The 27828-nt window shown below is 42.5% G+C and overlaps 1 protein-coding gene across 2 annotated transcripts in view; it reads left to right on the top strand.

Annotated features, from left to right (window-relative positions):
- Positions 1 to 27828, top strand: part of EPG5 (ectopic P-granules 5 autophagy tethering factor) — a 227902-nt gene that overhangs the window by 147247 nt on the left and 52827 nt on the right. For both annotated transcript variants that reach the window (XM_082254537.1, XM_082254536.1), the window contains exons 27-33: positions 247 to 409; positions 3139 to 3281; positions 5056 to 5212; positions 13817 to 14011; positions 17895 to 18108; positions 22654 to 22814; positions 26659 to 26866. In XM_082254537.1, the coding sequence (XP_082110663.1) occupies positions 247 to 409; positions 3139 to 3281; positions 5056 to 5212; positions 13817 to 14011; positions 17895 to 18108; positions 22654 to 22814; positions 26659 to 26866 (1241 nt within the window). The remainder of the gene's footprint in view (positions 1 to 246; positions 410 to 3138; positions 3282 to 5055; positions 5213 to 13816; positions 14012 to 17894; positions 18109 to 22653; positions 22815 to 26658; positions 26867 to 27828) is intronic.

Here is a 27828-nt window from a genome sequence, read left to right as displayed (position 1 = left end):
CAGAATGAATGAACGGGTACATACTAATTAACTTAATGGTCATTATACTGCAGAAAAAAAAAAAAAAAAAGATTAAGCTGGCCTCAAAGAAAAAAAAAAGAAATCCCAAATATTTGCCTATGCACTTGCATTCCTGCTTTAGCTATTACTAATTATACCAGTTTCTGGAGTCTGTGTTCGATGTGCGGGATACATATTCTGTATTTACATTGCTGATTGCCTTAACATCTATTATGTGTTTTCCAGAACTTCCTCTATGCGGGAGTCCCAACAAGTGGCCTTAGACAGTGAGATGCTCGATACCATCCCTAAACTCTACGTCAACAGAGAGGAGCAAATCGAAATGAAAATAGAGTGCCGCAGCAACCTCAATAAGCCCTGCAGTGGGCCGGCAGTTGTGATGGTCAAGGTGAGGGGTCCTATTTAACCAGTAACATTATCTGAATGAGAATCGCCCCAGCAGCTGGTCACTGGATTTCGTTGTTATGGGCCAACTTTAAACTAAAAAGCAATAGAGGTAAAGGGAACATTCCAGTCCCAGGCTCTACAGAGGACCACAGCTACTGTCCTCGTCAACTTTAAGCCCGCCTCCACTAGGTAGCAGGCCAATGCCAGAACTTCAATGACCAGTAGATGCTTTTCCATTGGACTTTTGGAAGACGGAGGGTTGGGTTTAAAGTTAGACATGGAAGTCAAGGCTTTGGGGTTGATTTACTGTTCTGGATATTTTATAGATAGGCAACTCCTATCCTCATATTGATTAGTGGTACCAAATGAATAACTGCTACAGTAGGGAACAAACACAAAAAGATACACTCCGCATCTTTCGGTTAATAACTGTTCGGCTTTATTTAACGCAATTGAAGTCTTTTAAACACATGATTACTTAGGTATCACATTAATATTACAATTGTACTTTTATGGTAACAAGGGGGCGTAACATAGGCAGGCTAATTCTAATCAGGACTCGAAAGAATGCAAACATGTAATGAAAACATTATTAGTGCCGTGTGTACAATGAGTGCAGAGTGCAATACATACAAAATATAATACAATTAATATACAGGATGTACAAACTTCCTTCCTTCATTTAGTAATACTGGAGAGTGCAAAATATTTTGCAGCTCTGCATAGAACCCAATCAGCTTTCATCAAAGCTTAGTTGAACAAGCTGAAGTTAGAATCTGATTGGCTACCATGCAAAGCTGTACCCGATTTTGCACTTGAGTTTTATTTAATCAGCCCCTTTGTGTACAGTCAGGGCCTACGGTCCAGGATGTACACTTCTAAGCTTAATGGTTCCATGGGCTGTTTTTCAGACAGCTCTTTTGCTGCCAAGGAAAAATCTGTTTAGCTGATTATTTACTTAAGGGTCCTTTCACACGGGGCGGACCGTTTTTTGATCCGCTCCGGCACTTTTTTTTTTTTTTTTTTATGGACACGGATGACTCTTGTGTCATCCGGTCCGTATGTCTGTTTATCATCCCATCCATTTATGGATGATAAACGGAGATAATGTATGTCAATGGGATTGCGGATGTCAGCGGATGACACCGCTGACATCCGTTTTTGCGTCCTATACGTTTTTTTAAACGGAAGAAAAATAGGGTTCTCTTCTGTTCTAAAAAACGAAACTGATAAGAAAGGACACAAATAGGATGTCAGCGGATGGTGACATCCGCAATCCCATTGACATGCATTATGTCGGTATATCATCCGCAAGAAAAAATGGGATGAAAAACAGTCATACGGACTGGACCGCCCGCGTGAAAGGACCCTAAAGCGTATCTAAACTCAGGACGAAAAACAAAAATATATATAATACAGTAAAACAGTCCTTAGATGTCAAGGCTGCATTGGTTTTCTTAGTTTTCAGGACTTTTACCTATTAATAATGCCAGTATCTCACTTCCTGTTCTGGCTCAAGAACGCTAACTCACAGTACTGTATGTATGGGGGAGCAGCGTTGTCACCCTAGGACAGGACTGCAGAACACTTCTCCATCTGCTCTTTTCTATGACATCAGTGATGGTGTTCTATAGTAAAGCGAGAGCTAGGGACAATGGTTACTGCTAACAGTGAACACAGGCAGTGAGCACAGGAAGTTATCAACTCAGTGGATTTCTGGCAGGATCAACAATTATCAAACAAATATAATAAAACACTTTCAGTGGTGTTTGTAACAGACCAAATGCAAAGCAAAAAAAGAGAAGTTCATGGTTCGGGTTTACATACATTTTGCGTATGCTTTGTATAAAGTAAACTGTTGCGGTTCTTCGTATATTAAGCAAATGTTAACCCATGTGTGCACATTCCTTGCAGACGTGAGTTGGCATACTTTATACACCATCTGTTCTTGAATTCTCACTTGGAGCTCTGGTACACCTCTCACCATCCCACAGTTACATAGACATACATCAGCTGTAGAGAGCCATTAGATGTCTGCCATTCAAATGGATCCTATTCAGTAGCCAAGAAGTCTGGCGGAGACAACCATTTCCAGTTGTTGAGCTAGCAGATCTAATAGCAGGGATGGTTGCTGGTCGCTGCTCCAATGTTTTTGTATGCGGTTGTCTGGATTTTCAGGTGCAAGCAGCATGGACCCCCACCCCCATACAAAAGTAACTACAAAAGACCTAGTTGGACACCAATGGACCTTAAGCTGGATACACACTATACAACGTTTGTGGTTAGATTTCCTTTAGATTTACCTTCAAATATGTAGTGTAAGGGCCTGCCTGATTGCATACAAATTAAAAGTGTTTAGGTTTGACCTCATTTTATATGGTTTTGGTAAATCTAAAGGAAAAAAATCTAAAGACAATTGTATAGTGTGTATGGCCCATTAGTGTTCTATAAAAACTTTGTTTCAGATATGCATAAAGTTGCCCCACCTGGGACCGCCTTGTTTTGACGCGTTTCACCATAAGCACGAGTTTATTAGTAGAGATCTATGATCAAGCCTAAACTTCAGGTGAGATACTTTAGATTTTGGAGGTCCCAGGCAAGGCAAGGCTTCTTTCTGCATTCCTGGAACAATACCCTTTTACTGAAATATTGAGGTCATCAGTGTGCGTCTGATCTCTTGCAGTTGTGACTGGGCTAACAGAACTTGTAACAAGTTGTTGTTTTCTGCAGTTCGAGGGGATGCAGATGGATGAGTCTGTGAGCCAGCAGCTACATGTCCTTCGCAGAGAGATGAAACAGCTTCAAGCCGAAGCCACCAAACCCACAGCGCTCAACATTATAGAAACTGCGGTGCATCTGGAGAACTTCATAACGTGAGTTTTCTACCTAAATAGGTTTAAGTATTGTTGTCCATTTTGTACGTTTATTTTGTGTAGTGAAAGTATTACATTCCTTTTTTTTTAGCATTCATGATTTTAAAATGAAGCAGAATAGGCAAAGTAACGGGTCCTCTTGATAACCCTCTGTTGCTCCCGCTGATGCTTGCCATACCGGATTCCCCATTTTACTTACAGCGGAAAGCCTAGTGTATGCTTCATTGATAGGTGTGCTAGTAGAACATTGGACCCAAAAGGACCGAACAAAAGCTTTAGCTCTGACTGAGCATTGGGTGTGTCAGACCTCTGCAGAAAGACCACTGCTTCCACTAAGAGAACCTGGGACCTTCTATATAGCATGCTGGCAGGGGCAGACTTTTTTTATTTAGGATGTGGCAGCTTTCTGAGGAAACCAATCACAAGGCCTAAAAAATGGAGCTTTAGTGACTGCTAACAGGCAGACTTTTTTTTGCAGAAGTGACGTACTATGTTTGGAAACTTCTTTAGAATGTACAATGAGCTGTGCATACGCACAGGACTCTGTGTCATCATGGGTTAGCCTGGCCAATCAAGACCAGGAGAAGAGGTGTCTGCTGGCGAGAAGCTAGTGGATGTTACATCACTGGAGGGAAGGTGAGTATAGTTCAGTTTAGGTCCCTTGCACACTTGGACGTTCAGATGCAGTGCTTCTGGGCCCAGTGCTTTAAAGTGGAGTTCCGGCCTATTTTGCAACTTTAGTGATTCCTGGAGTGCTCGCTATGCTGGTCAACAATTGGGCATTTTCAATTTTTTTCGGGGGTCCCTTACCTTATTTCCAGGGCATTTTTAATTGTACTTCCTCCTTCTCCCTCCTCTGTGGCCACCACCATCACTTCCGCCTTTGCATTGCATCCTGGGAGCTGTTTGTCATCACTCCCAGGAGGCTGCAATCAGGAAGAACTCCCAAAACACTCCCTGGAATCAGGAAGAAGGACCCCGCAGATTACACTGCGGCTTCAGATGCCCACATCCAAGATGGCCGCGCCCAGACAGCGTTTTTAAAAGTGAGATTTTGACTAAAATCCAATACCGTACACCTTGTAAGTATGAGAATAGCGGTTCTGTAAAGGGCGATGGATTAGTATTATAGGAGTATTTTTTAGTTAAAAAAGGTATTTGAGGCCGGAACTCCGCTTTAACACACCTGGGTGGGACAGGTGGTGCGTCCAGCCCTACTGCAGGTAACCTGTCTAAGTATGCTGATTGCTATACTAAGTGGTTCCGGCATTCAAGGCCCTGTCTATTCAGGGACAAGGTTCCGGTACACAGAAGACCTTCATAGAGATGTGAGGATCTTTCAGTTATGCCCCATACACACGTGCAGATTATCTGCAGACTTTTGTCTGCAGACTTACCAAAACCATATAATATGAGGTCAAATCTAAACACTTTCAATTTGTATGCAATCCGGCAGGCCCTTGCACAACATAGAAAAGGTAAGTCTGCAGACAAAAGTCTGCAGATAATCTGCACGTGTGTATGGGGCATTAGTGTTGCTGTACCTGACAAATCAACCAAATATTTTCCGAAAAGTTTTGCTGTCGGCTTGTTGAACTATCCAATGAATGTTATTTGTTTTAATACTGAAACCCAGACAAACACCAATAAATGCAGTTCTAGCCCTTGAATGCAGACATTATTCCCTGGGGTCTGGTTCCATTTGTGGCTGGCAGAGGGGTAGTAGTTTCCACTGCTACCCTACAATACACTGACACTGTTCTTGTGTGCCTAGGGCTCTCGTCAATGCTTATAAGGTTCATTCTCCTGCGGAGATACAGAAAATCGGGATTGGGACCTTCTTTGCCGTGGTGGAGTTTGTGTGTGACGAAACGCAGCGCCACCCTCCTTCCCGACAGTTCTTCACCTCTTGTATCGAAATTCTGGGACAGGTGAGTTTGGTATTTATTGTTCAGAATTTCTCTATAGTGAAACACTTTGTAGTCTAATTAGACCAATATCCTCTTTCCTGGCCCCCAGAAGGTCTAAAAATCTAAATGCAAAGCAAAAAAAGAGAAGTTCATTGCTCCAGTAAAGGCTGGAAAATTGAAAAACTACAACCTAACTTTTCCTCTTGGATGTTGCTCTCTAGCTGGTTGGAGTGCTGTATAATGTCAATTGAAAGCGAAGGAGCAGCAATGGAACTTGCTGGGTCTAGGAGCAGAATTGGAAGAAATGGAATGCACTCTTAAAGAGGTTGTACACCTCAAGGAAAAAAAAAAAGAAAAAAACCTGTAAGACAGAGGCATATTGAGCTAGTATGCATCCCATACTAGCTCATTATGAAAACCTTAGAACGGAGCCCTCCAGCGGCGCTCACACTGAGACAGCTGACATTTTCCCTGGTGTTTCTTTCGGGTTCGCAGGCTTCGGTGCTGTGAGTGACCATAGTCGCGATAACACATGCGCGGGAGCCGCCGTTTGCGGCTTGGGCTCTGAAGATCCGGCACGGTAAGCTGGACCTTCAGAGGGCATGTGCTAATGACATCATCGGCTGCATGCACTCTGAATATCTCCAAAACTGTGCAAGTTTAGGAAATATTCACAGTGACTACAGGTAAGCCTTATTATAGGCTTACCTGTAGGTACAATTAAAAGAGACTTTACTTCCTCTATAAGCTGCCCATAGATGAATCAAAATTTGTCCAAATCAACTGGAACTTGACAAATTTGATCCATGACGTCTAAATAGTTTGATGTGATTGTGTGACAAACTGACCATATTTTGTCAGAAGAAAAAAAAAGCACTATTGCCAATTGCTGCAATATTGAGCTACTTGGTTTAAATATAATTTAAACCGGCCTTTCTTTACCATTCTAGGACAAAGGAACTCTTAGAAAAAGAGTAAAGTTCTCAAGGAACCCTGCTAAAAAAAATAATATTTACAGTTCATTGTATGTTAGCATAATTCATAACTTTGTAAAGACCGGAATAAAGAATGTTTACTTTTTTTTTTTATAGTAATATTTATGAAATTAACCACTTTCTGACCAGGGGGGTATTTTGCGATTCGGCACTGCGTGATTTTAACGGACAATTGCGTGGTCGTGCGACGCTGTACCTAAACTAATTTGACGTCCTTTTTTTCCCACAAACAGAGCTTTCTTTTGGTGGTGTTTGATCACCTGTGCGATTTTTTTGATCATGCGCTATAATCAAAAAGAGAGCGACAATTTTGCAAAAATAACAATATTTTTCACATTTTTTTTATATGAAATTCCCCCCAAAAAAATTTAAAAATCAATTTTTTTTTCAATTTTTGACCAATTTGTTTACTGCTACCTATGTTTGGTAAAAAAAAAATCACAATAAGCGTATTTTGATTGGTTTGCATAAAAGTTATTGCGTTTACAAACTAAGGGAAAGATTTCTTTCATTTTTGGTGTTTTTTTTTTTTTTTTAACGAGTAATGGCGGCGATATGCGATTTTTTTTTTTGCGGGACTGCGACATTGCGGCAGACAGATCGGACCCTTGACTGACATTTTTGACACTTTTGGGGGTACCAGGGACATTACTACAGTAATCCGTGCTATACATATGCACTGTTACTGTAAAAATGACACTGGCAGGGAAGGGGATAACTTTATTAGAGATGCAGTGACTATGTGTGTCCCTAGGGGCGTGCTTCTTACTGTGATTGGATGTGGCTGTGTGTGTAACAGGACAGATCAATGGTCCTACATAGCAGGACCGTTAGATCAGTGCTTTTACACAGGGGAGAATGACAGGCGGCTTTGTTTACATTAGCCGCCTGCCTTTCTCCCTTCACATCGGACAATCGCGAGTGACCGGCGGACATCGGGTCCGCCGGTCACACGCACGGAGGTGTCCGTGAACGAGCCGAGGCGGGCGTGCGCCTCCGGCGGCGCGCGCTCGCCCGCTATTGGCTTCCAAGCTAGTGACGTACCGGTACGTCATTTTGCCTGGCCGGGGCTGACCACCGCAGTATATGTACTTGCGACAGTCGGCAACCGGTTAATGAGAATGGGCAGAAATGATTTCAGATTATGAAAATTGTAGTTCCCCTTTACATTGTTGGTTAGTGAAAAAGTGCCCTCTTACATTCGGGGTTCTTGGATGAAGGACCCCACGTTTATTAATGAGAGGGGAGAATAACTCACTTACAATGATGATAAGTGGAAAGAATAGCTGGTTATATTGCTGGTTAGTGTCGTGTCCCCTTATAATAATAATAATAATAATAATAATAATAATAAGCACTAGTCCCATTAGGGATCGACCGATATTGTTTTTTTAGGGCCAATACTGATTTCCCAGCTACCCATCAGGCTGATAGCCGATATTAGGTGCCGAAATTCTGGACACTTAAAGTTTTTATTTCTACACTGTCCTTTTTAAAAAAAAAAAAAAAAAAAAATGTTTTGGTCACTTTTTTATTGCTGTCACAAAGAATGTAAACATCCCTTGCGACAGTAATAGGCAATGACAATCTCTTTATGGAGACATCTGGGGTCTAAAAGACTCCAAACCTCTCCTCTGCACCACCTAAAAGCATTCAAAACGCCAAGCTTGGCTGTTTTGAATGCTGTCCTTTTTTTTTTTTTTTTTTTTTTTTTTTTAAATTTGGCGCCTTTAAGGCTCCAGTACCCAGAAGTGATGTCATGACATTGCGTCCGGGTTACTACATCGGAGACCCGATCAGAGCCGAAATGCAACCTTGTTCTGGTCTTCGGCCAGCCGGTGGACGTGCCGGCTGGTTGCTCGGCTCTCCCAGTGGGACAGGGGGACCTGGCTGAGCCGTGGAAGGCAGGTGGAGGGCTGCTCAGCCACATTCCGTTGCCATTACAAGAAAGCCGACTATCGGCTCTAAACAGCGGTACTGGGGTGATGCAAGTTTGTAGCCGATACTTAAAAAGAAAAAAAAAAAAGTGAATATTAGCCTCCGATTATTGCCCCAATGATAATCTGTAAGAATATTTAATAATATCTTGCGCTCGTACTTAATTATGTCAGAATATTTATACTGCTCTGAATATAGCAGTGTATTTATTTATGGTTAATAAGCAAAGATCTGTGAAAAAGGAGAGTCTTCACCTATTGCCATAAATCAATGTCGTGAATTCTTTTTAATTGATTAATTTCTTTTTAAAAGCATATACCAATCTTAGTGAGTACAGTCTACAGCGTGGAATATATATAAAAATATTTATTCTCAAGACATGCAAACACGATATATGATCAAACAAGAAGTGACATAAAAAGATAACTACTAACTTCAAATAATCAATGCAATGTGATGTTTAGCTCAATAATGAAAGTGAAACTGAAACATAATGAAACAAAGTGAAAGCAAAACTAAAGCAAGATTACCATTTCTCCAGGTATAGTATAAGCCATAAATTAATGTTCTATATAAACAGAGTACAATGGTCTGCATAATGCATAGCCGAAAGTCACGTCACTGCAGATGAGTGAAAATAAGCCATGCAAGACGGAAGACTTAAAATTGCAAATAATGCACTGAATCTGATATTAATAAAAATGTATAAAAACAAAAATCAGCTTTTTAGAGAAAAATCTACCATGGTTTATACGGCTGGGATTGTAATCTCATTACCCTTAAATATGCAATATAAAACATATAAGGAAGGAATAAACAATTGTTGAATAAAATCAAATAACATAGCAAGGCATAATTACCACACTTAAGATGGCCGCTAGCTTCAAACGTTACCAGAGTCCTAAGATGGATGCCAATGAGGGAGGAGTTTCCTCCAAGTTTCAGATGAATGATGTACCAAAATGGAGTATGTCTGGATGAGTCTATTGAGTAATGTAATAGTGTGTGTGATGTAAGTGTATTGTATGTTGGGCAATGTAATGTGTGTCTCTCTCATCTGGTTTGGTCTTTTATATGGTAAGAACAAAGAGCTATAAAAATTACCATAAATTAAACCCAGAGGGATGAAACATTATCCCTATTGGATGGGATATTCTATACCTAAACTGGTGAGGTCAGAGACACACCTCTTTAAATAATTAACCCTATACCTTGGATAATAAAATTAAATGATGATTTCTCTATATGTGAGATTAATCATATAACACAACATAAAACTTTGTCCAGACTCCCAGTACATACATAAATGTCCACCTGTATCTCCATCATTCACCTTGGCAAGTAATGCCATTTCAGTAATTATATTATTTAACACAATATAATATTTTTATATGGGAATATCTCAAATTATCTCAAGACTGCACCTGGTATTTTGTCTCCAGAGGGCAGTATTGTACCGTTCATTAGATTTTGTATTTAACATAATTTAAAACAGTTACCACTATATCCTTATCTGATGATCTTTTGACCTTTAGCTAGTGAAAAGCAATTACTTATTTGGATTGTGACACAACTGTCAGACATCTAGACTAGGTTGGTAATATTTACGACACCTTTGAGCACTTAAACTAGTCTTAAGCAATTCTTATATAAACACTCCTACCACATGCCTTAACATGAAGTAATTTGTTTTTAAGACGCACAAGTCCTTACACATCATAGAAAAGTATACTTATGTATATATATATTATATATCTAATATTATATAAGTATCAAGTTCACATTTCTATATTAATAAGAATACAATGTATTATCGTTAATATACATCTTACATATGATGATGTTTTCTAAAACTTATTTTTAAATAATCCTTTAAAAGAAATATACTGACTGTATTGTTCATTGTTATATATACAGATAAGATTACAGGCCAGACTAGCCATGAGTGACTAGTACGATGTCTCGCCCATTGATTCTTATCTGATGAAATGTATGAATTACCTTATTTACGATTACATAGATACAAAGATCTCTGTTGAAACTATAAGACCCAATTGTTGAAATTCTATGCTCTCTTGTAAGCTTGTAAGAGACATTTTGTTTAACAAGTATATATGTGAACTTTGTTTCACCCTGAAAACAAAATGGACGCCATACAGCACCATTCAGAATCTCTTATGCATAATATGAGATACATGGCTTTTAAAATCATTTTTCTTTTTACCTATTATTATTTTAATCAACCCCCAATAACCCCGACAAATCGGTTGATCCCCAAGTCCCATGCTTCTGGCTCTGTTGAATGACATTGGTACTGGAAATTAACAAGCACTTTTATGTAGAAAAATAAACCACTAATATTCATTGCTCAATGAACCCCTAGCAACCGCTGGAGGAACACTGGTTGAGAAAGGCTGCATAATATAAAAACAGAGCTTTCTCTCCTTTAAAATATTAGAGCACTGAAAAAGCCCCTTCAGTTAATACCTATACAGGGGCTTATACAGCTGCAAGAAAAAGTATGTGAACCCTTTGGAATGATATGGATTTCTGCACAAATTGGTCATAAAATGTGATCTGATCATCATCTAAGTCACAACAATAGACAATCACAGTCTGCTTAACTAATAACACACAAAGAATGAAATGTTGCCACGTTTTTATTGAACAGACCATGTAAACATTCACAGTGCAGGTGGAAAAAGTATGTGAACCCCTAGACTAATGACATCTCCAAGAGCTAATTGGAGTGAGATGTCAGGCAACTGGAGTCCAATCAATGAGATGAGATTGGAGGTGTTGGTTACACCTGCCCTGCCCTATAAAAAACACACACCAGTTCTGGGTTTGCTTTTCACAAGAAGCATTGCCTGATGTGAATGATGCCTCTCACAAAAAAGCTCTCAGAAGACCTACGATTGGAAAGGGTTATAAAAGTATCTCCAAAAGCCTTGCTGTTCATCAGTCCATGGTAAGACAAATTGTCTATAAATGGATAAAGTTCAGCACTGCTGCTACTCTCCCTAGGAGTGGCCTTCCTGTAAAGATGACTGCAAGAGTACAGCGCAGACTGCTCAATGAGGTGAAGAAGAATCCTAGAGTGTCAGCTAAAGACTTACAAAAGTCACTGGCAAATGCTAACATCCCTGTTAGCGAATCTACACTACGTAAAACACTAACCAAGAATGGATTTCATGGGAGGATACCACAGAGGAAGCCACTGCTGTCCAAACAAAACATTGCTGCACGTTTACAGTTTGCACAAGAGCACCTGGATGTTCCACAGCAGTACTGGCAAAATATTCTGTGGACAGATGAAACCAAAGTTGAGTTGTTTGGAAGAAACACACAACACTATGTGTGGCGAAAAAGAGGCACAGCACACCAACATCAAAACCTTATCCCAACTGTGAAGTATGGTGGTGGGGGCATCATGGTTTGGGGCTGCTTTGCTGCGTCAGGGCCTGGACGGATTGCTATCATTGAAGGAAAAATGAATTCCCAAGTTTATCAAGACATTTTGCAGGAGAACCTAAGGCCATCTGTCTACCAGCTGAAGCTCAACAGAAGATGGGTGTTGCAACAGGACAGTGACGCAAAGCATAGAAGTAAATCAACAACAGAATGGCTTAAACAAAAAAATACGCCTTCTGAAGTGGCCCATTTAGAGTACTGACCTCAACCCAATTGAGATGCTGTGGCATGACCTCAAGAAAGCGATTCACACCAGACATCCCAAGAATATTGCTGAACTGAAACAGTTCTGTAAAGAGGAATGGTCAAGAATTACACCTGACCGTTGTGCACGTCTGATCTGCAACTACAGGAAAAGTTTGGCTGAAGTAATTGCTGCCAAAGGAGGTTCAACCAGCTATTAAATCCAAGGGTTCACATACTTTTTCCACCCGCACTGTGAATGTTTACATGGTGTGTTCAATAAAAACATGGCAACATTTCATTCTTTGTGTGTTATTAGTTTAAGCAGACTGTGATTGTCTATTGTTGGGACTTAGATGATCAGATCACATTTTATGACCAATTTGTGCAGAAATCCATATCATTCCAAAGGGTTCACATACTTTTTCTTGCAGCTGTATACATCAATCTCCTTTGCATAAGGAATATACATATATAACTTATGTGCAATGATCACAATGTACAAAGTGTTCATCTACAAAAATCCAAAGTTTATTTTATTTTTTTGTGATAAGTCTCTTGTCCAAAGGGACCTCGCTTTGGCTTTAAATCTGCGTTAACATAAATCAAGATGGTCCAGGTATACTGTTCTATTTCTTTGCCACTGTGCCTATAAAATACACCACCTGTGTTCTCCCCAAGGCTAATGACTAACACGTATACTTATATATATATATTTGTACGATCGCCTTCTGTCAAATAGAAAAGCTAGAAAACTTTTGTCAAATCAGCAGCTGAGCGGAGAGCCCCACTGTCAATGCACAGTCCCGATAGAGAGGGGGGAGGCGGATGGAGGAATTTTTTTTTTTTTTAGTTCAGCTTGCTGGCTGAATAAAAAAAAAAAAAGACCCATCTATGGCCTGTAATTCCCATGTAGAACAGGACAACATTATGTGTATTCGCCTAACCCATTTTGTCTGGAGTGGGCTTTTAACAATATCTGCAAATATTGATGTCTGTATACAAAATTTAAAGCGTTTGTTACCCTTAAAAAAAAAAAAAAATGGATCCTGCTCCTTTAAAGCATGTTCTACAGCACAACCCTTGTGCTGTATAATTTGGCCCCTTGTATCACTTGAAATATCTGGTTAATTCTTCCTGGTTTCCGCCCATCCCCCTGTAAACTGACCATGGTTTATCATGGCTGCTGAGCCCTGACACCGTGGTTAGTTTACGTGCCTCCATCATCCACAGCTCTCCTCTCTCCTCCCCCCCCCCCCCCGCCTGTCAGCTAGTGACAGTGTCCCCCCCCCCCCTCCCTGCCTGTCAGCTAGTGACAGTGTCCCCCCCCCCTCCCTGTCTGTCAGCTAGTGGCAGTGTCCCCCCCCCCCCCCCATTCCTGCGGCTAAATTAACATTCACCTTTTTTTTATATATTCCTTTTTGTTGCCTAATCTTGTGTGTACCTCTTTTTTTTAAATGGTGTCGGTACCTGATGTCGGAGTGCCACTCGGCGCTCACGGCCTCTCTCCTCTTGACTGATGTCAGCAGGGGATTCTCGGCCCCTCTCACTGCAGCTGGCAGACATGGTGAGGAGAGAGGCGGCCGGTCCCGGAAGTGCCGAGCGGGGCTCTGAAATCGGGTATAGACGCCATTTCTTTTTATAAAACGTACACGGGCACACAGGATAAGGAAGTAGAAAAATTGTATAAAAAGTATATAGTGGCTTAACAACCACTTTAAGGACAAGCCTACATTTAACCTTGAAAAATAAATAACCATCCTCCTAGCTCAGTGATGGCGAACCTTGGCACCCCAGATGTTTTGGAATTACATTTCCCATAATATTAAACTACACTGCAGAGTGCATGAGCATCATGGAAAATGTAGTTCCAAAACATCTGGGGTGCCAAGGTTGGCCATCACTGTCCTAGCTACACGCCATCCTGGAAGTCAACGATTTGTTTTCTTTTCAAACCCAAGATGGCGTGCAGCACTTTCCGCATCAGAAGGTGTGTTTGTGATTTGATGGAAGCCTGTTTTCTATTCCTTTCTAGGTGTTTATAAGTGGAACCCAATCAGAGTGCCGGCCCATCCTCCAGACCATTCTTCAGAACCGGCGCCTCTGCAACCTGCTGTCGCCGTATTTCACCCCAGCCGCTTCACCAGGAGAATTCGTACACCTGTATGAAAAGGTGGTGGAAGCCATTTCTGAGGACAATAGTGACGTCATCTTTATGCTGCTCACTAAGGTACGTTCTTCTCCATGTCAAACAAACTTAAAGAGATTTCCAAGCTTAATCTTACCAACCAGCCAGCAACCAACCAAATTGTCCTGTCTAACAATTTGCGTTAAGAACGGGTTTAGTCTGCACGCATTTGCAATTATAAAGGTAAGCTATAGGCCCCATCACCCTGTTACCTGTAGTCAGAGCTGCTGTTAGAAATCACGGGGCCCCTCACAGCCCACCTAGAAGGCCCCCCCAAATATATCAAGACAATATTTTCACTAAAAATACACAAATCATTATTAGTGGACACAAACATAGCAGAGAACCTGTGCGAATTAGCCCTCTTTAATAGTTTTTTACATTTATAGCAAAAAAAAAAAAAAAAAAAAATATATATATATATATATATATATATATATATATATATATATATATATATATTTTTTTTTTTTTTTAAATGTTTACAATTATTTTAATTTCCAATTTTTTGAAATGATTTATTACAATGTTTATTATTATTATTTTTTACAATTTGCTTCTTTTTTTTTTAAACGACAGGGAAGCCTGCAGCGCTACGGGGGGAGTGCGGGGGCGGGGGGGCACAGTAAAAGGGGGGCACACAAGAAGGGGGGGGGATCAAAAGAAGGCAGAACAGGGAGGGGGATCGGTTTCGGAGAAGCAAATACATGAATGATGCCCTGTGTCTGTTTCTCTCACCGCAGCAGCTGAAAGCAGGCAGGAGGGGTTGAAACTGGCTTTCAGCTGCTGCAAAGAGCCACACAGGGCTTCCTTCTGTAATTGCCCCTCCGCCTGACTGCACCATTTCCCCGTGCTGTTGGGGCCCCCCTGTGTGCCAGGGCCCCCTACAGGAGGACTGGTGGTCCCCCCTATCAGCGGCCCTGCCTGTAGTCCCTAACTTTAGCTTCTAAAAGTCACAATGAAAGCACATGCATTTTAATGGATAGGCAGAGGGTAGGTGGACCTAGAAGGAGCCCACCCCTCAAAGATACAGGGGCACTGAACACCCAGCACATAGCACTATGGCAGCAAAGATGTCTGTACGTTGCCTGACCAATATAATCAAAATACTAACAAGTGGTCACTGCCCCCACCTATACCTTGTCTTTGCAGAAAGGAGCTCTGGAAGGGCGACGTATGTCAAACATTCTGCTCCATCTCTTCCATTGAGCACACACACTGATGGGAATATATATTTGCTACTGTTGCAATTTTTACTATTTTTTTTTTTTTTCATTTGCCATTTTAAATAAAAACATACAGTAAGATTAGAGCTGATTTCTTATGTATGAATGGGTCACGTCTGCACTTTTCTTGGAAAAGAAAACGTACAAACACTGCTGAAGGCATATCAGACTATTTACAGCCATCTGTGCTCCAGAGGAGCTTTCACTCTAAATCTCTCTCGCGTCATGCAGGTGTAGTGAAAAACACGAGCATGGCTTGCTTTCAAACACACTGGAGATTTTGACAAATATACTAGAGCAGGGATCCTCAAACTACGGCACTCCAGCTGTTGCGGAACTACACATCCCATGAGGCATTGTAAAACTCTGACATTCACAGACATGACTAGGCATGATGGGAATTGTAGTTCCTGAACAACTGGAGGGCCATAGTTTGAAGACTCCTGTACTAGAGGGTAAAAATGGAGTGGCATTATTAGTTAATTTGTTGATTAATGAACTAATTATCAATGCCCCTTTCACACAGGCGGACCGTTCAGATCCACCTGTCAGTTTTTTGGGCGGATCTGAACGGTCCACCCATGCATCCCTATGGGGCATCGGATGTCAGCGGAAACATGTCCACTGACATCCGATCCGATCTGTCAAATCTGGACGGATGGAAACCCTATTTTCCATCCGTCCATCGGATGAGAACGGACCAATAATCCGTTCCCATCCGATTTCCCCCATAAAGATGCATGGGGAACTGACAGCTGTGTCTCTGCACACAGCGCAAAGACACAGCTGTCATCCTCCTGCTCAGCAGGAAATCGGCGAATCGATCCCCCTCTGAGAAAAATGGAGTCCGTCCGACGGACTCCGTGTGTGAAAGAGCCCTAATGGTTTTTATTAAATGGCCTTGGACTGTAATAAGTATTCGATAGAGTCGAATCAGGATCTTTCTCCCTCCTTTTTTTTTTTTTTTGTTTCTTTTTGTGATATGTATGAGTTTAGTTATTCTATACATTCCGAATAGGAATGTTAAGGTTTCTAGGAGTTAGAAATGTAATGGTATTTAGTTAAGTACGCTCAATTGTGGTTTCATTGGGTGGATGGTAAACTGCTATGGAACGTTGTTGGAAAAGGAGAAGATTTGTATAAAAAACTTGTATAAATGATTGGCATAAATTGTATAAACTGGAAATTGTATAAACTGAAAATGGAAATTGTATAAATTGTTTGCATAAGGATTATAAAATAATAAAAAGATGTTGTAAAAAAAAAAATAAATAAACGCCATCACGAACAGGTCTAACAAGTAACGTTCGCACCGTATAAAATCCACTTGTTAGTCAATCCAAACAACAAGTCTTGTGGCTGCAGCTCTGTGTCAGGCCCCTTTCACATGGGCGCACCTCCCGACGGAGTCCGTTCTGCTCAGCGGGGTATCAATCCCGTCGATCCCTGCTGAGCAGGCGGATGACAGGTCCGTATCCGCTCTGTGTGCACAGACGGAGCTGTCGGATCCCCGCTGTCCTCTATGCGGAGATCGGATGAGAACGGACCGCCATCCTATCCAATCCTCCAGACGGATGGAAAATAGGGTTTCCATCCGTCCGGATTTCTCCGCTGACATCCGCTGCCCCATAGGGAGGCATGGAGCATCCGATCAGGTCCGCCTGAATAACTGACAGGCGGATCGCCGTGTGAATGGGGCCTTAAGCCCCGTACACACGTACCGATCGTCGGCATACAAATGTTCGTCTTTTCTCCCCGGGATGTCGGTGTCTGTTGAAAAGTGCAAAGACAGCACAAGGACAGCACAAGAATTTTGTCTGCAGACTTCAGCTGACTGCAGAAGTGATGTCATGTAATGGTTAACTTTCCCTGTGTTTTTAATTTTCTGAGCATGCCCAGTCTTGCAAATCTGCGGTCTGTCGGCCGAATTCTGTACTGACAGGCGAACAATCGTCCGTTCTGGTGTCCGCAGACAAAAATTTTCATGTTTGCACGAAAGACTTTTGTCCGCGGATTGTGCGCAGACATCTGTCGGAGGCACCATACTAACACGCGTACAATCGGCAGATCTTTCGTCCGTCGACGTTTGTATGCCGACGATCGGTACGTGTGTACGGGCCTTTAGTCCAGCCAAAAGTAGACCTATAAGGTCAGGGGGTTCAGTTGCTGTATTGGATGTATGAATCTAGGGTGCTTTACTATGAAGTGGATGCTGGTGTCAGACGCTGCGGTTGTGTCACCTGGGATCATGCCGTCCTTCTGGGTTTTTTGAGAGGACTGGCTATATAGCCGCAGAAAACAATGCAGGTTCTGCCCCTGTTCTCTGAAAACAGAAAAATAAAGCTACAAGTAGGCACAGCATGACAAAAACTTAAATGACTAAACACTGAAAAAAAATATTGCCAGGTCTGAAAAATGTAGGTTTCTTCTATTAAACTGAGGAGGATTTCTCTGGACTCCAGGGATTTGTAAGTATGTGTTTTTATTTATTTTTTTGTCATATGCTGATATTTATTGCTTTGTCTATTTGAATTTTTCTATCTAGGTGGATGTCCCTCTTTAAATCACTTTAATTTTAGTTTACATTTGTTGTACTTTGCCGATTAATTGTTTTACACTATATTTTAATATGTTTGCATTCTTATTCATATGCCTTTATCTGGATTTGAAGACCTTTTATCCTTTTATTATTTTTGTAGTTTGATCTCAACCATTGGCTGAACTCTGCAAAACCTTCCATGTCTGAACGCAGCAAGCTGCTGGAGTCGGTGCATCTGGCCCTGACACTGTGCGGCTTGGAACCTGAGGAAGAGCTGCTGATGCCCTTTAATATTTTCTGCAAGCACTGGAGTTCCATCCTCCGCTATCAGTTCCCGGATCACTACAGCGATTGCTTGCGGCTCCTTATGCAGAGTAAGTGGCCTTCCTGGATTGGGGTCCTCTGCCTGACTGGAAGTTGGCCTGAATGAGCCATGCATCAAAGATATGTTCACTGCCTCTCTGGGGCTCATACCTGGAAGAAAGGCAAAGACACGTATATCCATACGGCAATCATTGACAGGTTTGGTTTTGTTTCCTTACCTGTACAAGAAATACTTTAGCTAGAATTTGAGTGTAGTGGATGCTCATAGGTACAATTCTAAAAACGAAAGAAAATAAAGACAGGAGGGCACCAGATTGAAGTGTACAGGGTAAACTAAAATAAAAGCAGCTGGTGTGCGAGCACTGTCAACCACTCTGAAAAGCGAGCCAATGTAATACTGATGCTTCCGGGAAGTCTCCCTCCACACTGCCCCCTACTGCAGGTGGGAACGGACAGCTGCTGGAGCAGAAGTGTGAAACCAGCCTCAGTGGAAGCCCTAAGCTTGTTTTCGTTTGCCCATGCCTGCCACCAGATGCAACTTGTCACTTGCCACTGTAGCCTAACACCAGATTCAACTTGCCCCTGTAGCCTTCCACCAGATGCAGCGTGGCCCTGTAGCCTGCCACCAGATGCAGTGTGCCTCTGTAGCCTGCCACCAAATACAGCTTTTTCAGGGTTTTCCCTGTGCAGTAAGTAAGCTTAAGTAAAACCTCTCGCTAGCGCTACCACCTCAGCAGTTGCCACCAGATGCAACTTGTCACTTTAGCCTGCCACCAGATTCAACTTGCCACTTTAGCCTGCCACCAGATGCAGCATGCCACTGTAGCCTGCCACCAGATGCAGTGTGCCCCTGTAGCCTGACACCAGATTCAACTTGCTACTTTAGCCTGCCTCCAGATGCAGCGTGCCACTGTAGCCTGCCACCAGATTCAACTTGCCACTGTAGCCTGCCACCAGATTCAACTTGCCACTGTAGCCTGCCACCAGATGCAGCTTTTCACTGTAGCCTGCCACCAGATGCAGCTTTTCACTGTAGCCTGCCACCAGATGCAGCTTTTCACTGTAGCCTGCCACCAGATGCAGCGTGCCCCTGTAGCCTGCCGCCAGATGCAGCGTGCCCCTGTAGCCTGCCTCCACATGCAGCGTGCCCCTGTAGCCTGCCTCCAGATGCAGCGTGCCCCTGTAGCCTGCCACCAGATGCAGCGTGCCCCTGTAGCCTGCCACCAGATGCAGCGTGCCCCTGTAGCCTGCCACCAGATGCAGCGTGCCCCTGTAGCCTGCCACCAGATGCAGCGTGCCCCTGTAGCCTGCCACCAGATGCAGCGTGTCCCTGTAGCTTGCCACCAGATGCAGCTTGCCACTGTAGCCTGCCACCAAATACAGCTTTTTCATGGTTTTCCTTGTGCAGTAAGTAAACTGAAGTAAAACCTCTCACCAGCGCTACCACCTCAGCACCTTAGCTACCACCTCAGCAGTTGCCACCAGATGCAACTTGCCACTGTAGCCTGCCACCAGATGCAGCGTGCCAATGTAGCCTGCCACCAGATGCAGCGTGCCACTTTAGCCTGCCACCAGATGCAGCGTGCCACTGTAGCCTGCCACCAGATGCAGCGTGCCACTGTAGCCTGCCACCAGATGCAGCGTGCCACTGTAGCCTGCCACCAGATGCAGCGTGCCACTGTAGCCTGCAACCAGATGCAGCATGCCACTGTAGCCTGCCACCAGATGCAGCGTGCCACTGTAGCCTGCCACCAGATACAGCTTTTTCAGGGTTTTCCCTGTGCAGTAAGTAAACTGAAGTAAAACCTCTCGCCAGTGCTACCACCTCAGCAGGCATCTGGCATTAGATTCTCAAGGAGCAGGAAACCTAAAATCGGCACATGCTCAGTTGATAGTAGGGTTCCGCTCCTATAAGAATCTAATGTGCCTACCTCTGATCTCCCACAAGCGTCGGATCCTACAGCGGTGATGTGAGCGCCAATGCAAACATCAAGCTGGGTCTCTGCTCACCCCTTTCAGTGCAGCCTGGTCTCAAACAGGCCACTTACCAGTACCAGCCTGTACCTGGCCCAGGAATTTGGGGGACCCCTGCTATAAATTGCAAGCTGCATGGGACAATGCTACAACAATTGCACAACTGAGAATTTACCAAGGTGTCAAATTATACTTTAAGTCCTTATTTAGATTGGAATTGATGCAGAACAAAAACTTTTAATATATTCCTCAGTAGCCACAGATATAAATCCACCTTTTGTGTATCAAATGCATTTGCAAACCCAGTTGTTGGCATATAAAGTAGCAGTGGCATCATCACTGGGTGGCACCTAATGTAAGCAGAGCAGCAGACCCCTCCCACTACAGGCTGTGTGCAGAAAACTATAGAAGGGGGCGGAGACCAGACCAGTCAGCCTGCACAAGGAGAGAGAACAGCAGTAACCAGTCTTTATTACACCACCATAATCCATTAGCCTTCAGAATACTGGTAGTTTGCCATATCCTAGAGCAGTGATGGCGAACCTTGGCACCCCAGATGTTTTGGAACTTCATTTCCCATGATGCTCAATTATACTGCAGAGTGCATGAGCATCATGGGAAATGAAGTTCCAAAACATCTGGGGTGCCAAGGTTCGCCATCACTGTCCTAGAGCCTACCTTACACTAACTATTAGTAACCTTACAAGTGACCTTACAAGCGGACCTGAACAAAATAATGGGGTGGGCAACTTCATGGCAGATGAGATTTATAATTAATAAATGTAAGGTAATGCACTTGGGTGTCAGAAATATGGACGTAAGGTACTCACTAGGGGGGGAACCTCTGGGTGAATCTATCATAGAAACGGACCTGGGGGTACTGGTAGACCACAGGCTTGGCAGTGGCATGCAATGCCAAGCTGCTGCAAGCAAAGCCAACAGAATACTGGGATGTATAAAAAAGGGGATTCACTCCAGAAATAAAGAGATTATTCTCCCACTCTACAAGACTCTGGTCCGGCAACATCTGGAGTATTCTGTCCAGTTCTGGGCACCGGTCCTCATGAAGGATGTGCTGGAACTGGAGAGAGTCCAGAGGAGGGCCACAAAGATAATTAGGGGAATGGAGGACATCAGCTATGAGGAAAGACTACAAGCACTGAACTTATTCTCTCTGGAGAAGAGACGATTGAGGGGGGATATGATATCAATGTACAAATACTGTACTGGTGACCCTAGCATAAGGAACAAACTTTTCAGAGGAAGGGAATACAATAAGACATGTGTCCACTCACTAAAACTAGAAGAAAGCGGTTTAACCTTAAACTGCGTAAAGGGTTCTTTACTGTCCGAGCAGTAAGGATGTGGAATTCTCTTCCACAAGCAGTGGTATCAGCAGGGAGCATCGATGGTTTCAAAAAACTTTTAGATGGGCACCTTAGAGACCACAACATACAGGGGTATACAATGTACGGTTAGCAAACACACACACATCAGACTAGGTGTAAAAGCAGCACTGTGAATAATTAAGAATGCAAAAAATATGTACCATATATAATACGTTCCAAAAGTGCGCTAATACAAAACAAGAGAACAAAAATGTCCATATATGTGCAATCAAATTAAATCAACAATGTGAAATAGTCTTTTTCATCCAGAAGAAAGTGTTCCCAAAGTGATGCAGGAAAACCAACTGATGAATAAGGGGTGGGTGAATTAACCTCTCCCCAACAAACAATCCATAAACGTGACTTGAAACAAAAATACAATTTTGTGATGGCACCCGGTGATGTGAGTGGACTCTTACCACATTTGAGAGAGATTGAATCGTATGCTGTGGTACCAAGTAATCCAATTGGTCAGCCAGATGGAATGGAATCCCAAATGGGATGGATGGATCGTCAGCTTCCCGGTTAGGGGGATCTATAGGCCAAGTTACAGTCAGTGTCGGGCTGTCCACTACCTGGGACACCGACAGGGTTACAGCCCGACACTGACTGCAACTTGGCCTATAGATCCCCCTAACCGGGAAGCTGACGATCCATCCATCCCATTTGGGATTCCATTCCATCTGGCTGACCAATTGGATTCCTTGGTTCCACAGCATACGATTCAATCTCTCTCAAAATGTGGTAAGAGTCCACTCACATCACCGGGTGCCATCACAAAATTGTATTTTTGTTTCAAGTCACGTTTATGGATTGTTTGTTGGGAAGAGGTTAATTCACCCACCCCTTATTCATCAGTTGGTTTTCCTGCATCACTTTGGGAACACTTTCTTCTGGATGAAAAAGACTTTATTTCACATTGTTGATTTAATTTGATTGCACATATATGGACATTTTTGTTGTCTTGTTTTGTATTAGCGCACTTTTGTAACGTATTATATATGGTACATATTTTTTGCACCCATCTGAATAAACCCCTTATGTTGAAGACCAGCTCCTTTACACCAAAAAAACCAGCACAATATTCCTGCTACCAGTATCTCCATCTAGCCCCTCCAATGACACCTTTGAATGAAGTGGGGAGGGGGGTATTTAGTAGGAATCTTACAATAAATTTGAAATGTTGTCTTTCAAGGCGTTTTTGTGATCTCTGGTTTGCTGTGTGGCACACAGGTTCCTCCGAACAGCTTCTGAGCCCTGAGTGTTGGAGAACATCATTGAAAGCTATTGGATGCTACAGCCCCAGAGTCCCCCCAAACAACGTGAAACTGGATAACAAAGACCCTCTCATGTTTCCAAACTGCACCAATAAAACAATGTTATCGGCTGAGCAGGTAATGATATATCTTGGGGCTGTTCATAATCCTTTTTTGCAAGTTAGTGGTGTCATCTGGTACTTACCTGCCTGTTATACATAGAATGATGACCTACCGCAAGTTGAGGTTGGTCACATTCAACTGGACTTGTTCTGATGTTGAAGACTTTTCGTAGCTTATCCAAGCCACTTCTTCATTTCCAATGAGTGTTAGGAGCATACCCCATCATTTACATCTATACAGGTAACAGTCACCTTAACAACTTCAGCTCCAGAAGGTTTTACCCCCTTCATGACCAGGCCGTTTTTTGCTATTAAGCACTGTGCTACTTTAACTGGCAGTTGTGCGGGTCATGCAATTTAATGAATTTTGTTCCCACAAATGGAGCTTTTTTTTTTTTTTTGGTGGCATTTTATCACCACCGGGTATTTTTTTTATCCTTTGCGATATAAACGAAGGGACAAAAACATTTTGGGAAAAAAAAACCCTTTTATTTTCTACTTGGTATGCTGCATCGGCTGCACACGCAGCAGAGGGTCATCAATGTGCGTCCATGAGCGGCAGAGCTTTCTGTGCTAAGGGCATGCATATTGCACCCCAGCAAAGACAACTCTCGGTTTCTAATAATAAACAGATGGCGGCAGGACCGGCTCCTGATCGCATGACCACTGTGGCAACCAATCACAGTGGTCATCTGGTTGGCCTGTCCTTCCTGCCCCCCCCCCCCCCCCCGACATAAAGACCCTGTAAAGCGTTGTCGGGGCTGGGTGGAAAGGCATTAAAGGGTAACTCCACTTTCGTGGGGGAAAAAAATAGCAAATAAAGAAAAAACAATATAGCGTATACAAATGCGACACAAATCATATTGTAATTGAATGTTTAAAAATGACCTTTCCTTTTCAATCTGCAGCTGTTGTAATTTTCTGAAATTGCAATATGGCCGCCTGGAGCTGTTCTGTACACAGAATGTATACTGGCCACACCCCAGAAACATCATTTACTGCTTGTGTGATTGGCTCACCAATTTTCCCAGAAGTCTGCACTAAGATACAAGTCCGATTTCGGGCATCCTCTGCAACAAAAATGTCATTTTTGGTGAGACACACCCAATAGGAACACGGCTAAAGGGATGCAGGCCCAGGAGCTTTCCTCATTAGAGCCCCGCAGCTGCCACAGCTGATAGATAAATATGAAACCACTCCCATTAGACCCACTAAGCACAAACAATGGAACAAACAATGATTTCTTCAGAATAACAAATGGTAGGAATCTCCAACAAAGTTTGTTATAATCCTTGTAATGTACAGAGATGTTTTTTTCTCAACAAAAGTGGAGTTACGCTTTTGAAAATGAAAGATAAAAGCTGATTGTTTGCCAAAAAAAAAAAAAAAACAGCTGCTCCACATTCTGGCTGCTAAATTGCTTCCACAGCGTTTGCTTGATTTTTTTTTTCCAGTACTAGGGCTTGCCATACCTGTATAATTTTCTTGTGCAGTTTTCCTTTACACTTACAGGACAAACTAAACAAAATTCAATTGTATCTAATTGGGCAGGCCCTTGCACTACATAGTTTAAGGTCAATTTTAAGGAAAATTGTACAAGAAAATTGAACATGTATGGCCAGTTTTACTCTAACCTAAAATATGAGGTGTTTATTTTCAGGGATATATGGACAGGAGAGCATATTCCTGACCAGAAACGGGGCATTGAGCAAAACCAGCATGCTTGGCAACAGAAATCAGAAGCAGAACTTAATTATCAAAAGCAGGCAATGTTTAACCGCAAAACAATTAAGGGGTCTAGTTATTGGCAAATAATCAAATTTGTATTATTAGCAATGGTCATTATAAATGGAGGTTTCCGCAGCTGCAGGAGACCAGAATCTGCAATTATAGCTGTGCCATCTTGCAGTACCCTATAACAGCCACTAGATGGCATGAGTATACCCCTATTGAGCGTATCCAACTATAAACGGCCATAGCAGCAGTAGCAGTGAAGCAAGTTGGCTGTTCCCAGTTGATGATTTTTTACACTGAAAGTCCAACTCTGCCCAAAGCTCTTCATTTTATTTTGCATATAGTGGGAAAAGAGTTCAAACCTTTCTATTGTTTTGATTACAGTCCCTATTATTAGGATTTTTCACATGTTCAAACCACACATGTGAGGTATCGCCGCGATCGTTAGAGCGAGAGCAATAATTTCAAGCCCTAGACCTCCTCTGTAACTCTAAGATGGCAACCTGTAGAAATTTTTAAAGTGTCGCCTATGGGGATTTTTAAGTACCAAAGTTTGTCACCATTCCGTGAGCGTGTGCAATTTTGAAGCATGACATGTTGGGTATCTATTTACTCGGCGTAACATCTTTCACATTATGGAAAAAAATTGGGCTGACTTTACTGGTTTCTTATTTTTTAATTTTTTCCAAAAGAATTGCGTTTGGAAGACCGCTGCACAAATATGGTGTGTTAAAAAATATTGCAATAATCTCCATTTTATTCTCTAGGGTCCCTGCTAAAAAAAATATATATATATAATGTTTGGGGGTTCTAAGTAGTTTTCTAGCAAAAAAAAATGATTTTAACTTGTAAACACAGAGTGTGAAAAACAGGCCTGGGGCTTAAGTGGTTAAGGGGTCTAGTTATTGGCGAATAATCAAATTTGTATTATTAGCAATGGTCATTATAAATGGAGGTTTCCGCAAATGCAGGAGACCAGAATCTGCAATTATATCTGTGCCATCTTGCAGTACCCTATAACAGCCACTAGATGGCATGAGTATACCCCTAGAGAGCGTATCCAACTATAAAGGGGTATAGTAGCAGTGAAGCAAGTTGGCTGTTCGCAGTTGATGATTCCTTACACTTAAAGTCCAACTCTGGCCAAAGCTCTTCATTTTTTATTTTGCATATAGTGGGAAAAGGGTTCACAGTCCCTATTTATTAGGATTTCCTCTTGTTCCTGTTTTGGTGATAGGGAGTCAAGGGAAATGAGGTGATGGACACAATCTCTCCAATGGGACTAGAGACGGCAACAAAAACATTTCCTTTTTTTATTTTTATTTTTTTTAGGACAATGAAGAAAGGTTTAGCACCTCAGTCGGGTTTTTATTCCCGTTTAGTGACTCTTAGTCGTCTCCTATCTTCTCTTATTGTCACACGAGAGTCATTGAGATGCACAGTAAGGGAAGAACTTCCCAACAGAGTCACAGACTGCGGTGAAAACATGATAGCAGTCCTTTGCCTTCTCCACTCTAGCCGAAAATAAAGTGGAAGTTTAGGCAAAACCTAACTAACACTAACCCTGCTCTCTGCAACATTATTAATGTAATCTATCTAACCCTGTAAAGCACAAATCTGTATACTTACCTATTCTTCACCCGATCCAGTCCAAGTATCAGCTGTCAGCGGGGGCTTCAGTGTGTGGGAGTGTGCAGGAGAGGCAGCCGACAACGGAAGCCCCATAGTAACTCTATAGGTGATGTCACAGCCGTTGTTGGTCCTCTCCTGCTCTGTGCAGGAGAGGACCAACAACGGCTATGACATCACCTATAGAGTTACTATGGGGAGAGGACCAACAACGGCTGTGACATCACCTATAGAGTTACATATGGGGTTTCCGTTGTCGGCTGCCGCTGTAAACCGGACCGGATCGGGTGCAGAATAGATAAGTACATCAATTTTTGCTTTACTGAGTTATATAGATTAGGTTTAGAATGTGGCACAGAGCAGGTTTAGCATTCGTTTTTTTTCCTGGACTTACACATTAAATTAAAATGGCTGAAATTTGGCTTCAACATCCATATTTCTGATTGCTGTATTTACTGATTCTGGTTATGAATTGTTTATGGACATGAAATTCACAGGTCCTGGAGACTATCAAATGGCTTTCGGACTTCTTCTACAAACTGCGTTTGTCCAAGTCGGACTTTCAGAGCTTTGGCTTACTGTCCAAGTGGAGTCTGTACATGACAGAAGTAAGGATCTTCCTAGAATATCTGGTGAAAAGTCTGATTGACTACGAGGTCCTCGGCATCAAACTGGAGCCCATGGGAAGCCACACCGTGCAGACAGGTAATGACAGATTCCATTAGTATTGCAGGCACTATTTGGCTTCCTCCTCTGCTAATGTGATATAGTTGGTTGTCAGGTGGATAAAGACCAGCCTAAAGTGAATCTAAAGTAATTTAAAAAAAAAAAAGAATAATAAACATGTCATACTTATGTGCTCTGTGTAATAGTTTTGCACAGAGCAGCCCCGATCTTCTTCTTCTGTCATCCCCAGCTGCCACCCTGGCTCTTCCTCCCCTGCTGAGTACCTACCATAGCAAGCTGCTTGCTCCTGGGGGCACACATGCATGCTCGCTCCTGTGCCAGCTCTGTGTGTCCATTGACCCACAGAGTGCAGTTTTGCCCCGCCCCCCTCTTCCTCCTCAATGGCTGTGATTGTCTCTGTGGAGGCAGAGAGCCACTGCTCTCATTCACATCGCTGGATCGAGAGTGGGCTTTTAGGGGAGGGCTGCAGTGGGCTGCTACACGCAGAAGGTTTTTTAACTGAATGCACAGTGAAAAACCTTCTGCCTTTAGAACCACTTTAAAGTAAACCTTGCAAAGTAAGGTTCCAGGCCAGCACGTGTTTTAAATAGTAGTAAAGGCTAATTCTAAAGCTGGCCCTATATGACCAGAGCATTTTTTGCTATTTAGTACCACTCTACTTTAACTGGTAGATATGCGGTCATGCAACACTGTACCCTAACAAGACTTATATCATTATTTTCACACAAATCAAGCTTTCTGTGGGTGGTATATGATCACCGCTGCTTTTTTAAATTTATTTTATTATATAAAGGAAAAAGCCCAAAAATGTTGAAAAAACAAACAAACCAATATTTCTCTTTCGTTCATTGATGGACACAGTTTCTGATCTTGTTAACCATTTGGTTATCCTGCCCCCTACAGGAGTAGCACACTAGGCAGAAAAAAAAGTCTGGCTACGCCCATGGGCAGTCCAAGGGGGTATACTCCCCCCTCTCTGC

Source organism: Pelophylax lessonae (genome assembly GCF_965119305.1).
Source record: "Pelophylax lessonae genome assembly, chromosome: 1".
NCBI classification, from domain to species: Eukaryota; Metazoa; Chordata; class Amphibia; order Anura; family Ranidae; genus Pelophylax; species Pelophylax lessonae.
The sequence above is the reverse complement of the archived record's forward strand: the minus strand, read 5'-3'. Positions and strand labels throughout refer to the sequence as shown.